The following is a 13,237-nucleotide window of genomic DNA, read 5'->3' as shown; positions in this document are numbered from 1 at the left end:
TGGCCAGTAACCAAACAAACCTGGAAAGGAACTGGGGATTTAGGCACTTCAACTATCTTTACTCAAGGCCGGAGATGAATTTCGAGACTACAACTTCCATTCTGTGCTTTTTCTAAGTGCAAGAAGTTCAGAAATTACATCATTTAAAGCTTAGGATTCATGGTCATCTAGGTCCACGGGGTTCACAACTTTCTTACTGAACAACCACTTCTCTATCTTCTTCAGCACTGTTGCCAGTGTTCTCAAGTTGCGAATGACTCTACCCAAGACAGGTAGTTAAGTCTTTGGAGTGACTAGGGACAGGTCAATGATATTTATGAAGCTGCTTAGACTTAAATTTCAGGTTGACTCCAACAAGCTGTTGCTTATTATATGAACTCCAACCTCTTGCCCTCCACAGCCCGTTGTCTAGATTCTATAATCAATTGACTATAGTTTATAGGTGCAATTCTTGTCTTAGTTGTCTCTTATACCCCTAATAGTGGGCTTCTCCATCCTACTCCCCCAGGTATTTTTTTTTGTTTTCAGCTTTCTCATAGCTAAGTTTCAAATTTTTCAGCTTTATATTTGCTTATTTCCAGGCAACACAAAACTAGGAAATGGGGTGTTTCCAGTTCCTAAAGTTCTTGTCTCATCTCTTGCTACATCTCCTTGGCTAAATCACCATCAGTTAGTTGTCTTATTCTCAATTCTTGGGTTCAACACAGACATTTAACTCGTCTCTGACTTGAGTGTCCATGGTAGTGTTGCTGACCTTACTCTTCACTACTGAGCCAGTACTAACAACTGAAAGGCAAATGATTAGGAAAAAGCCTCTAGAATACGTGCTGCTTTCTGTAAGGGAATGAAATGTGCTCCAAATGGCAACTGGGTCAAATTATGGTGCTTTTCTGTTCAGATGGGTTTGTGTCTTCTGGATGCTGCCAGCAATTGCTGCATCACAGAGACCTGTACTTTTGGCAGGCACTGCTAACATCAGGCCAGACCATCAAGGATGAGGAAGAGGTCAGAGACAATGGCTATAGTTCCTTCTGAGCTTTTGCTGGCTAAGGAGCAAACTATTTTGAGCTAAATAAGAAAGGAAATCTAGCCAGCCAACGCAAGGTTCAGACTTAAAACTAAGGGCGGGCTTACTTTTCTCAATTTTACTTAAAGATGGTTAAAAAAGGAACAGGTCTTCCCTAGCTGTCCTACCAAGAGAGTTCTCTAATCCTGCTACTGTTACCAGACTTCAGATAGAAAACGAGCAGAAGCAGATAAGTGGGCTCACAACTTTCAACCTCAACTGGTTTTTATAAGTTATTTTTTATATTTTCTGTAAAACACACAAAACAAAACATCTTCTGCTTTATCCCTATTTCATGCAAGGGAAGAGACTTTATATTAATGAAAACATTTCGTTTTTCTCTCAAATCCCATTTTAATGAGGAATTTAGGGTTTTTCTGATCTTTTATATTTACTTATTTCTACAATGATTTGTAAATGTATTTATTTTTTACCTGCATTTTTTTCACTTTTCAGAAAGGTCAAAATTTTTATACTATGATGTATTTGTCAAAATAAAAAAAAATTTGCACACTAGAACACCAGTCTTGTTGTTTCTCAGAGGCTCTCATTACTCTTGTTATTCAAAGTGAAAACTTAGGTGTCTACCAGGGAGCCCCAAACCTGGAAATTGACAGAGGGGGCTACAAGACACAGGTATGCCATGTAATATACAATTTATGACTGTGATCTCTTGCAAAGCAGTTTCCCAAGCGTAAAAGGTTCACTCTGCTTGATACTGGCTGAGTCTTTAAGTGAACAAGAACTAAAATTCAACTTCCATTGCTCTCTAGTTTATTTGCCATCCAACCACTTTCCCAGATAATTTCCAACAGAAACTCAGTCAATTTAAGTGACAAAACTGCCAAAGGTGATTGTGCATTTAGCTCAGGACAATATTAAAGATGTTATGTACAAGTGAGACCTAATCAGGTTGTAATGTGGGTCAAAATCCTTGACGAATTTATCAGGCAGATGAGTAAGAAAGCTCCAGCTGTGAACACAAAGTTAAGCTTTCTTATTCCTGCACCAAAAGCAACTAGACAAGCTACACAGAAGAGAATGTAGGCTCATGGCCAACTTCAGCTAAAACAATTAAAACTCATGGGTGAGGTTCCTTCCCCCTAGGCCAGGTAACAAAATGGGCTCAAAATCAACAACCTCCATCCCATTTATTAAAGAAACAGTAAGAAATGATATATTGTAGAATGAAACACCAACAATGCCTTCATACCAGGCTGAAAAACAGTGATTATTACCCTCCCCCTCCCCTTTACCTCCCATCCCCACCCCCACCCCCAGGTCCCAGAGCCAACATCAATTCAAAATCTTGAGGTTCTTTGATTGGGAGTAACAGTAGCAAGAAGGGCAGGTGAGAAGCTGCTTCACAACTCTGGCCTCCTGTGAATTCCAGAGATGGCCAATGTCCAGTTTGTGGCATAAAGAAACAAGCTTTACTTAGAACTGAAAAGGATTATCCAGTCAGAGCTGCTCTATACAGAGTTACTGAGTAATGTTTGAACTGGAACACAATTAACAAAAGCAGCTACCTGGGTTTCTCTGGTAGGGAAGATGGTAGTACAGAATGAGCTGGGACCGGCAGGCCTATGCATCCCTGAGGAAAAGTCCAGGTGAACAATCCAAGAAATGAGTAAGAAAGAGAGAAGGAACTCAGCACAAAGCAGTGAGAAAGCACCACAGGCTACAGGTCACTGGGAGTCTTTCTCCCCATCCTTAGGGCTGAGCTTGCCTGCCAGAGTTCTTGTCTCACAAGCCAAGCGAAGACTCCATCTTCATTGGAGGAATAAGCCGTGGAAAGAAATGGCCATCAAGTCAAGCCTCCCTGTGGCCTTCAGGACACAGCTCTCTCCATCTTCCCCAGAGCCACGGTGCCTTGCAGCCAATGTAGCCTAGGCGAAAAGGGGGTGGTCTCTAGGGTGGCAGCATTCCATTTGAGTACATTGCAGCCAATGGGCCTCCTGGTCTAGGAAAAGTTGGGCCGGGGCCGGAAAGGCTTCCACTCCTAGGAAACGGTACCACAGTCTTTAATATGGGGCCATTGACCCTAGGAAAAGATGGGTTTATACCCAGAGGACCAGATGGCCTTGGAAAAGGAGCTGGGTTTATGCCTGGGGCACTTGCTGGTGTGGGACCTAGTGAACCAGCAGCAGACCTGGGGAAAGGAACTTGACTAGGGCCTAGTGGGCCAGTAGATCTTGGGAAAGTAGCTGGACTTGGGCCTTGCAGTCCAGCTGATCTTGGGAAGTTAGCGGGGTTTGGGCCCAGGGGGCCAGATGACCTTGGAAAAATTGCTGTACTGGATGCCTGAAGACCAGTGGAACGTGGAAAGGTAGGTGGATTTGAACTGGTAGACTGGGAAAATGTAGCTGGGTTCAAGCCTGCAGGATTTGTTCCCCTTGGAAAGGGAGTTGAGTTTACACCTAAGGGGCCAGTTGGCCTTGAGAAAGGAGCTGAATTAGGACCTAAGGGGCCAGTAGCCCTTGGCATAGGAGAGCAATTTGGACCTGGAAGGCCAACTATCCTAGAACCAGGACCTGAGTTTGGGCCCATAGGACCTGTTGCCCTTGTCATGGAAGATGGATTTGGACCCATATTTCCAGATGACTGTGAGAAAGGGGCTGAATTTGCTCCAAGGAGGCCAGCTGCCCTTAAAATGGGAGCAAGATCCATACCTACAGATCCAGATGCTCTCAAATCAAGACCAGCAGCTCTCAAATTGGGACCAGCTCCTGATCCCAAGAGACCACCTGCCCTGGGATCCAGATTAGGGCCCTGGCCTGTTCCCAGGCCTACTCTTGGGTTAAGACCAGGGCCTGGTCCCGGGGCACCTGCTCTTGGGTTAGGACCAGGACCAGGACCTGTACCCGTGCCTAGACCACTAACTCTAGAGTTAGGACCAAGGCCTGTGCCCAGAAATCCACTTGCCCTGGGATCAGGGACATGCCCTGTGTTTGAGAGACCACCGGTTCTTAGGTTAATACCTGGGCCTTGCCCTGTATTCAGGCTGCCTGCACCTAGACCGCCTGCACCTAAGCCACCTGCGCCAAGGCTGCTGGTGCCAATGCCACCTGAGCTCAGGCCACCTGTACCAAGGCTGCCTGCACCCAGGCCGCTCGAGCCCAGGCCGCCCGCGCCCAGGCCCCCTGCGCCGAGGCCACCTGCTGCCAGGCCGCCCGCGCCCAGGCCACCTGCTGCCAGGCCGCCCGCGCCCAGGCCACCTGCTGCCAGGCCGCCCGCGCCCAGGCCACCTGAGCCCAGGCCGCCCGCGCCCAGGCCACCTGAGCCCAGGCCGCCCGAGCCCAGGCCACCAGCGCCCAGGCCGCCTGCGCCCAAACCACCTGCACCTAGGCCGCCTGCGCCTAGGCCACCTGCACCTAGGCCGCTTGTGCCCAAACCGCCTGCACTCAGGCCACCCATTCTAGAATTGGGACCAGGGCCAGTAGTACCCAAGAACCCACTTCCTCTGGGGTCAGGACCAGAGCCTGTGCCCATAACGCCACCTGTCCTTAGGTTCGGACCAAGACCTGTGCCTAGTGAACCTCCTGTTCTTAGGTCAGGACCAGGACCTGAGCCCAGACTACCTGCTCTGGGGTCAAGACCTGCACCCAGAAGACCACTTGCCCTTGGGTTAGACATAGGACCTGTGTTGGGGAGCCCCCCTGGCCTAGGGTTAGACATAGGACCTGTGTTGGGGAGCCCCCCTGGCCTAGGGTTAGACAGAGGGCCCGTGTTGGGGAGCCCCCCTGGCCTAGGGTTAGACATAGGACCTGTGTTGGGAAGCCCCCCTGGCCTAGGGTTAGACATAGGACCCGTGTTGGGGAGCCCCCCTGGCCTAGGGTTAGATATAGGACCCGTGCTGGGGAGCCCCCCTGGCCTAGGGTTAGACATAGGACCTGTGTTGGGGAGCCCCCCTGGCCCAGGGTTAGGCATAGGACCCGTGTTGGTGAGCCCACCTGGCCTAGGGTTAGACATAGGACCTGTACCAGGGGCAATACCGGCTCTAGGGTTTAGACCTGAGCCAAGTGGGCCTCCTGACCTTGGGAAAGGAACTGAGCTTGTGCTTGGAGGATTCATCCCCCTTGGAAAAGGAACCACATTTGAGTCACGGGCACCAGCTGGGAAGGAAGGCGGACATGAGGCCAATGAGCCAGATGGCTTTGGGAAAGGAGCTGGATTTCTGGCAAGGGGGCCAGCTGGGAATCGAGTCAGATTTCCACCAAGAACACTGGCTAAAAGAAAAGGATCAGGGTTTACCCCCATTGCGTTGCCTGCATTCAAAACAGGAGCCATCGGTGAACCAAGGGAACCGTCTATCCGTCCTCGGGGTGGGAATGGGGCACGAGTCCAGGGAGTTGGCCGCTCTCTAGAAAAAATCCTTGGCTCTTTCATACTTTCTTGGGAACGTTGGTGATAATGGGTTTCGGGCGGGTTTTGAAGAGAATCTTGTTCTTTATTAGCGCCTTTGCTAGGTACCGAGTTGCTGTCTGTCTGCCACTTTCATCACATTCCTGTTCCCCAGAACCACTTTTTACCAGGACAGCAAATGGCTTCTCCAATCGGATAATTTTCCCATATAGGATATGATGCCCCACAATCAGCACAGGAATTCCCTTTAAGGAAAAACAAAAACAAAAAGATACCTGAGGTTCAGGGAAAGATAAAACTCAGGCATCCCCAGCAACTTGTTCAGGTCCTTTGCCTTACTCTTTGGCATTTCTCACTGCATCAGCACTGAGATGCTACATTTGCTAACCCTCCCCCTGCACAATTCCCAGTCACAAAGAAAAATACATTTTCCATATTTAGAAATACAACCTCTCCAGTTACCCCAAAGTAAAACTTCTCTGATGCTTCAGAGGTAGGGGAGGAGCATGACTGGATTCCTGAGGACATTAGCCAGACCTCACATGACAAACCTTAGGGCAGTCCCCACTCTGGGTTTTGGGAGGGCCACCTTACTGTGGCTTGTTTTTCTGAGGCGTTAGGCAGGGTAAGGAAAGCCCCCTCACCTCGGTGGTGTAATGTAGGTCTCCCAGGAGGTTTCCAGCTAATCCAGTGCTGTAGCGAGCCTCGATCTCCCCCTGTAGCTCCATCAGCACCCATTCTGCCAAGCCTCCAGCCCCAGCACTGCAAGCAAAGGGCTGGTGGTTACAATATTTTTGAGGGGTGAAGGATGGGCAGTATGCCACCCATAAAAGGCTCAGCCCTTCTTTTTTAATCAAAAGTTTATTGGGAAGTGGGTAGTGTTAGGCACTGAACTAAAGGTTGAAATGCAAGGATCTGCGCAGATGCACTCTGGGATCTTAGCTCAAACCTATCCAACCCCGACTATTCACCCTACAATGACAAAAGTATCAACACGGATTCACTCACCTGGAAATCACAATTTGCACCATCAGCTTTTTCTTTCAGAAAAGCAAACTGAAGAAAAGCTGAGAAGAGAAAGAAAAAATTCACATAAGAATGGTCTGATACTTTCTTCTTTGCTCAATAGGAAGAACTTTTTTCAATAACTTCAAGATTGCTTTTGCCAGGGGACACAATGTTAATTTCATTAATTTCCCTCTCCTGCCCAACCACTACAGATCATTTTGAGACACAAACAGTCTCCAGCAAAAGCTAAGGCAGTAAAATGTCTTTTTAACATTCAGGCAAATCTAAAGTCCATATCATTTCCCACAGACAAGAGAAACCAGATGTACTGTACTAAGAGTTGTCTTATACAACAGTGTCATCTTGTGGCAAATTCGTGTACTGTTCAAAAGAAAGTTTAAAGGAAAATGAGAATAAACTACATATTTTCAAATGGGTGTCCTGATCATCACACATGGGGGACTCATTTGCCTACTAGGTTTGATTTTTGGGGGATTAAAAAAAAACCCAGGGACAGCTAGGTGGCACAGTGGATAGAGCACCGGCCCTGAAGTCAAGAGGACCTGAGTTCAAATCTGACCTCAAATCAAACACCTGACACTTACTAGCTGTGTGACCCTGGGCAAGTCACTTAACTCCAACTGCCCAAAAAACAAACAAACCAAAAAAAACCCAAACAAAACCTTTTAAGCATCAACTTCTAAGATCTTAACATCTGTTTACAGAACTAATGAGAAAGTATACAAAATTCAACAACTCATGAAATTTCATAAGATTTCAAATTACAAACATGAGGAGAGAGAGAGAGTACTATGAAAATGAATTATCAAGGGCAGACAATGAATACAAATAAGAGTCAGGCAAAAGTACAATGGGGAAAAAATAATTAACGCCACATGGTTTGTAACCACCCTGTAAAACAACCAGTAGTATAAGCATTATCTTCTTATACATTAGAAAACAGAGGCTGAGAGGACAAATGGTTTACTCCTGGTAAAACAATTATTATTGTTCATATTCAAACCCAGGTCTCTGGAATCCAAGTCCATCTTTCTTTTCACTACAACACTTTAGAGAATCAGATTGGGACTTCAACTAAAACTAGAGTTTCTGAGGAATAAGATATAATTCAACCCAGGAAACCATGAGGCAATAAATCAGTAGGATTAGATTCTAAAGGAATTAAAAGGTAAGAAAATAGCAATAATGACAGTCCTAAAAAAACTTTCTGGGTTTGAAAAGCAATTCATTATTTCCACGGAAACACCCCACATCTACAAATTAGAGAATTTTAACTCTCTAAAGGAAAACAAATATGTGGAAATGGGAAAAATTTAGTCACAAATTAAAAGCAGACTAAATAGCCAGAAAGCCTAAATGTAAAATACGTGGGGGGGGGGAAGGTGTCCTAAAATTTCTGGACTAATCAAGGTCTATATTTAGGAGACAGTTAATAGCTAACATTTATATAGCATGTGCTGTCTGCAAAGAGCTTTACAAACGTCATGTCATTTGATCTTCACAACCACCCTGGGTGGCAGCTGCTAATACTGTCCCCGTTTTACAAATGAGAAAATTGAGGCAGAAGTTAAACGACTCACCCAGGGTCACAGTGTTTGAAGCTGAATTTGAACTCTGCTTTTCCTCACTCTAAATCTAGCCCTCTATCCACCCCACCCCCCAGCTGCTAATAACTTTATGACTGATGGTGTGATTTTTTTTTTAACCTAAATGAGTGTAAGTCATAGCATAAGAAAGCACAGATGGCTGCAGAGAAGCCATCAGTGGGTAAAGCAAAAGAACTTTCTCTTAACATTCTACTGAGCTTTTTCAATTCAAAAAGCAGCAGCTCCATGTCCCAGATTTCCGGTATGGTACTTATTTCAAAGTTGACTGCCTGACAATGATGAAAAAGTCTTTGTGAGACCATGTCACAAAATGTGGGGTTCAGAATATACGGTTATCAGCAACTCTAGGAATCAACAGTATCCTAATGGAATAAAAATCAGTCCCTGATGGTCAAACGTGCATATTTAAGAAGATTATGGGCAGAAGATTATTTAAGATACAGTGTGCTACCCTACAGGAAAACTGAAGGGGAAGGGGATGGGGGGGGAGAGATAGAAGGAAGGGCAGATTAGGAGAAGAGGTATTCAGAATGCGTGCCATCTTGGGGTGGGGGTGAGGGATGAGATGGGGAGAAAATTTGGAACTCAAAATCTTGTGGAAGTGAATGTTGAAAACTAAAAAATAATTTAAAAAAATAAAAGATACAGTGTGCACCACACCTTATGCTGCCACTTGCTGCCCCCTACCCCCAGCTTCTTGGAAAAGAACAGCAATCCAGGAAGAATAATTCATAACAATTGCTTATCAGGGTAGATGTTGTGGATTTCCTCAGTAGTTAATGAATCAGGGTGAGGGGTAGACAAGAACTTCAAATTATTGGCTAGCAACTATAAATAACTTCACTTAGACTAGCACACAGAAATAATCCAAGCTTCTGTTTTGAAAGGTTAACTTCATGTCACATTTTGTATTCAAAAGAAAGCAAAAGGAATCATAGGATTTAGGGCCAGAAAAGAGCATTTTTGATGAGCCTCTCATTTCAGAGATTATCTAAGCAATCTCTTCCTTGTACAGATGAGGAACCCAAGTAGTACACTGCAGCACTTAAACATACTGAGATTTCAGCGCTTGATTCCATAACTTGGTTCAGCCCTTACTATCTTGCAACTTGGAAGACAAGTGGTATTGAGATGGGTACATTCTGACACAAACTTCAAAGTCCCTATTCTCTATCTACCACTGTCACAGAAGGATGTCTGAAATGGACCTATCTTCTTGGCACCTGCTCCAGCAAAATTAATACTACTAAAAGCTTCAACTCAGCTTGGGCATTCCAGTACCTGTCAGTGTCAGCTAGTCTAGAACAGGTCACAAGCATTACTTCGTACCAAGCCTGATTTGGGAGTATTTCTGTGCATATGGTCTATTCCCCAGAATAACAGGACATATAATTTAGTTAGCTGGCAAAGAAATATTCTAAGATTCTCCCCCAGAATACAGAAATCTCCTGTTATCATAAAACCGTATGTTATCTATTCCCTTCTTTGCTTCTTGATATCTACTGTTACTTCAGGTACCTAAATATTTTACTCTTTAGGGTCTGGGTGGGCCCAAAGCTCACCGTGTCTAGCGTTTGGGCTAAGATGAGGGGAGGGCTAAAGAACAGAAGGGGGCCAATTTGTGCCTCTAGAAAGTAGGGTTAAGGGGAAATGTAATATTAAGGCATATCTGCTGCTAAAGAAAAAGGCACAAAGAATACAGTACAGGTCAAATCTTGTTAAAACAAACAGCATTCACAATGGAAACTCGGACAAAAAGATGTCGAAGCCCCGTATTTCAAACATCATTCAGTCTGGGAAAATTAACTGAGACTGGCCTTTGAAACTCATAAAATTTGATCTATACAGAAATGTATGTGAGATAGCAGCCAGATGACAATATTTCACAGGTAGACTCTGATGCATTAATTATACAGGTCCATTAAATTATGCAGTTGAATTAAAAGTGGGTCAATGGAAATGCTCCTCAAATCAGTTTTTCCCTACAAGTCAACTAGGAAGCATAGATCTTACGTCATTAGAAGTAGCAATTCAGTTTTGATAAAACTATGACTTAAGTTTTAGACCCTGAACCATCCATAAAAACATTCAAACACACATAAGTAATCCAGCCCTAGGGAGATGAAACGTGTATTGAACAATATAAGGCAGTTGAAAAAAAACTGCTATTTTTTTAAAAAGGAAAAAAAAAGGCTTTAGGGTATGAATTCATACTTTGGGAAACATGTTTTTCATTTCTCTGTAACTATTTCCTTTTGATATTTAAAATTTCGACATTCTCATGTTATTCATTCATTGACCATTTATTGAGTACCTAAGGCACCACAGAGGAGACAAGATATTAGGTTAGATGGGGACAAAAAAAATCTTCAAGAATGTGGCTTTAAGGAATTAATGTCCAAGTAAAATTAATCGATTTGCACAAGGACATCAAAGCAGTTACTGTATTTTTCAGTTGGCCAGGGAAAAAATCCTATATGATATTTTATATAACTATGTGAATCTGAATACATGCTATCACTTCAGGAGATTCACTCTTTGCAACTATCAGGACCTAGCTGTATTTGTCTTTCCTGGTTGCTAAAATACTGAACCCTTCTTTGTACATTAAATCCTGGAAAACTGTATATTCCATTTGAAAAACCTCAGGAAGCTGTCATAGAAAATGGTTCCAGAAATTAAAGAATTCAATCTAAAATGCATGTTTTTCTTAGGAAAAGGTAGACTTAAATAATGAATACACTAGGGGCCCAGTTTATCAGTTAGCTTTGATTTTAGGGAAGTCCTTTAATCTCTCTAAACTCCAGATTCCTAATTTTTAAAAAGAGAACACTAAAAACTAAAATGAAATTCACATCAATGAGTTCATCAGGAATAACTTAACAGGCACTTAAAGTTACTTATTTAATAAGAGTGCTCTGGAGGAAAGGGTGCTATACACAAAGCCAGAATGACAACATATTTAATACCCAGCCAAAGGTTTTGTGTAATTACAAAAGCCAAAAATTCAAAAAGGAATACCTAGTGGATATTTTGCTTAATTTAATTATTTGAATGATAATCCTTCACTCACTTTGTGATCTTAGTCATCCCTTTCCCTAATACCAACTTTAAATTTCAATTATTTGTTAGGTCAATTTTTTCCACTCTTTCCAAAGGTTTCCCTACAAAGTTCATGATACAAAATCTTGGCATAGAATACACATCTAGTGGAAAACATGCTCCAATTTTATAGTTCTGAAAGAATTAATTTATATATAACACAACTTATGTTGTCTCCATCTTGAACTGTTACTTGAAGGAACATGTGAATTTAATCTTAATAGCTTTCTCTGTACTTCTCTAGAAACTTCTTTAAATAAGAATAGCTAACATTTAAATAGTGCTTACTATGTGCCATGCTGAGTTTCAGAACACAGTGAAGAGTGCTGGATTTAGAGTCAGTTTAGGTTTGAATCCCACGTGATTGACTTTCCACCCATGTGACCTTGGGCAAATAATTTAACTGGGGAGAGAGGTGTTGTTTCAGTTTCCTCAGCATTAAAACGATTGGGTTGGACTAGATGGTCCCTGAGAAATAGTAGGAGCAAAATGAAACTTGGGATTACCACCAGACTGCTTCACAGAATGAGCTCAGGATGGACAACTTCTAATCTAAATATCATGAACCTTTCCATGTGCTTTCCTCCAAAACACAAACAATTAATGTGGTTTTAAAGAAGATGAAATCTTTTTATTAAAAGTGTTTTCGTGATATCATGACTGGAAATGGGCTGCCTGAGGACCAAAAGGCATCCTGTCCATTGACAGGTTTATGTGGGAGTTATAATTCTGCTTCTGGTTTGGATGGACAGACCCTGTCCCCCCTCCCCCCATAAGGGTTGTGATGTACATGTGGAACTGAATGTTTCAGAACTTTTCATGGGAGAGGGGTCAAAAATGTGTGTGGACACTATGTATACACGTGTAACTTTCACAACACACGTTAGGAATATTTATGATCCTGCTCCTCCACAGGATCAACTACTGGTATCTGCAGATGCTTGCTGGCAAAGCTGCTTCAGTCGATCTGAGTTTACTCCAGTTATTTGTCCAAATCCTCCACTACTCAAACACTGTGTCCTTGACCCTCCCTTCCGCCATCTCTTCCCGACCCTCTATCTCCTTCTCCTCTGAGGCTTTACTCTCCATCCGGTGACCCACACTTCCAGTCCTATACAGTCCTTACGTCCCCTTCCCTAGAGTCCACCCCTCCAGTCTACCTTCTCTCTGCCCCTCCCCCCTCCATCTTAGATACCTGTCCCTGGCGCACCCCCTCCCCCTCGCAGTGGTTCCAGGTTCACCCCCCCAGCTTCCCGCACGCCAGCCCCCGCCCTCCCCTTGCCCCCGCCCCAGTCTCCTCCCTTCCACTCCACTTCCTGAGTCCATTCTCCTCCCCCTTTCCTTCCTCTTCCTGGGATCCCTCCAAATGGTCCCCTTCCACTTCCTGGATACCCTCTCCAACTAGGTTCCCCATCTCTTCCACGTTTCCTCCTCCTCTACAGCCCGTTCCCCTCAGTCACACGGCCTTCCACGCCATGCCATCCCTCCCCCCACGCACTAATCTTCTCCGACCCACGTGTCCCCAGCCCCGCGCCAGGCCGACCCACCTTTGCCTCCGCCTCCGTCCCTTCCGTGCGCCCTCCTCGGCCCACAGAGCCCCCTCCCGGCCCGGCCCAGCCCTACGTGTCCGCCCCGCCGCCGCCGCCTCCGAGCCCCCGGCCGCTGCCCGCCGCTCGAGCCCGCTCCGCCCCCGCCCCGGCTCCGCTGCGCTCGCCCCGCCCGCGCCCGCTCCTCCTCCCCCGCCCGCGCTCGCTCCCGCTCCCTCTCTTCAGCCCCGGCCCCTCCCGCCTCCCGAGCCCGCCATTCTTCCCGCGCCGTCCTCCCTCCCCGGGCCGCCAGCTCCCTCCTCCTCGCCCTCCCGCGGCCGCGCCTCCCCAAGCCCCGGCCCTCGCCTCCCGGGCCCCTTCCGCTCCCCCTCCCACACTCCCCGCCCGGGGCCTGACCTGCAATGGCGGCCGCCGAACGCGGCGCCTCGCGGCCAACGGGCGACAACCGAACCTCCCGCCGCCACCGTCCGCCGCCGCTAACACTGTCTGCGCACTTCCGGCTCCGTGGGGCCAACGACTGC

At 45.6% G+C, this 13,237-nt stretch overlaps 2 protein-coding genes across 2 annotated transcripts; both read right to left on the bottom strand.

Annotated features, from left to right (window-relative positions):
• Positions 1-1,817: 1,817 nt before the first annotated feature.
• DERPC (DERPC proline and glycine rich nuclear protein) lies at positions 1,818-5,455 on the bottom strand. The gene has a single exon (XM_078149371.1). The coding sequence runs from the start codon at positions 5,453-5,455 to the stop codon at positions 2,978-2,980; it is 2,478 nt and encodes an 825-aa protein (XP_078005497.1). The 3' UTR covers positions 1,818-2,977.
• CHTF8 (chromosome transmission fidelity factor 8) lies at positions 5,452-13,225 on the bottom strand. The gene is made up of 4 exons (XM_020989091.2): positions 13,113-13,225; positions 6,440-6,498; positions 6,076-6,193; positions 5,452-5,676 (listed from the first exon to the last, which is right to left on the bottom strand). Exons 2-4 carry the CDS (start codon positions 6,460-6,462, stop codon positions 5,452-5,454), a joined length of 366 nt encoding a protein of 121 aa, XP_020844750.1. The 5' UTR covers positions 6,463-6,498; positions 13,113-13,225.
• Between the last annotated feature and the right edge of the window lie 12 nt (positions 13,226-13,237).

The sequence above is a fragment of the Phascolarctos cinereus genome, unplaced genomic scaffold, assembly GCF_003287225.1.
Source record: "Phascolarctos cinereus isolate Bilbo 61053 unplaced genomic scaffold, phaCin_HiC Scaffold_2;HRSCAF=192, whole genome shotgun sequence".
Taxonomy (NCBI): Eukaryota; Metazoa; Chordata; class Mammalia; order Diprotodontia; family Phascolarctidae; genus Phascolarctos; species Phascolarctos cinereus.
This window is presented reverse-complemented; position numbering and strand designations above follow the sequence as displayed.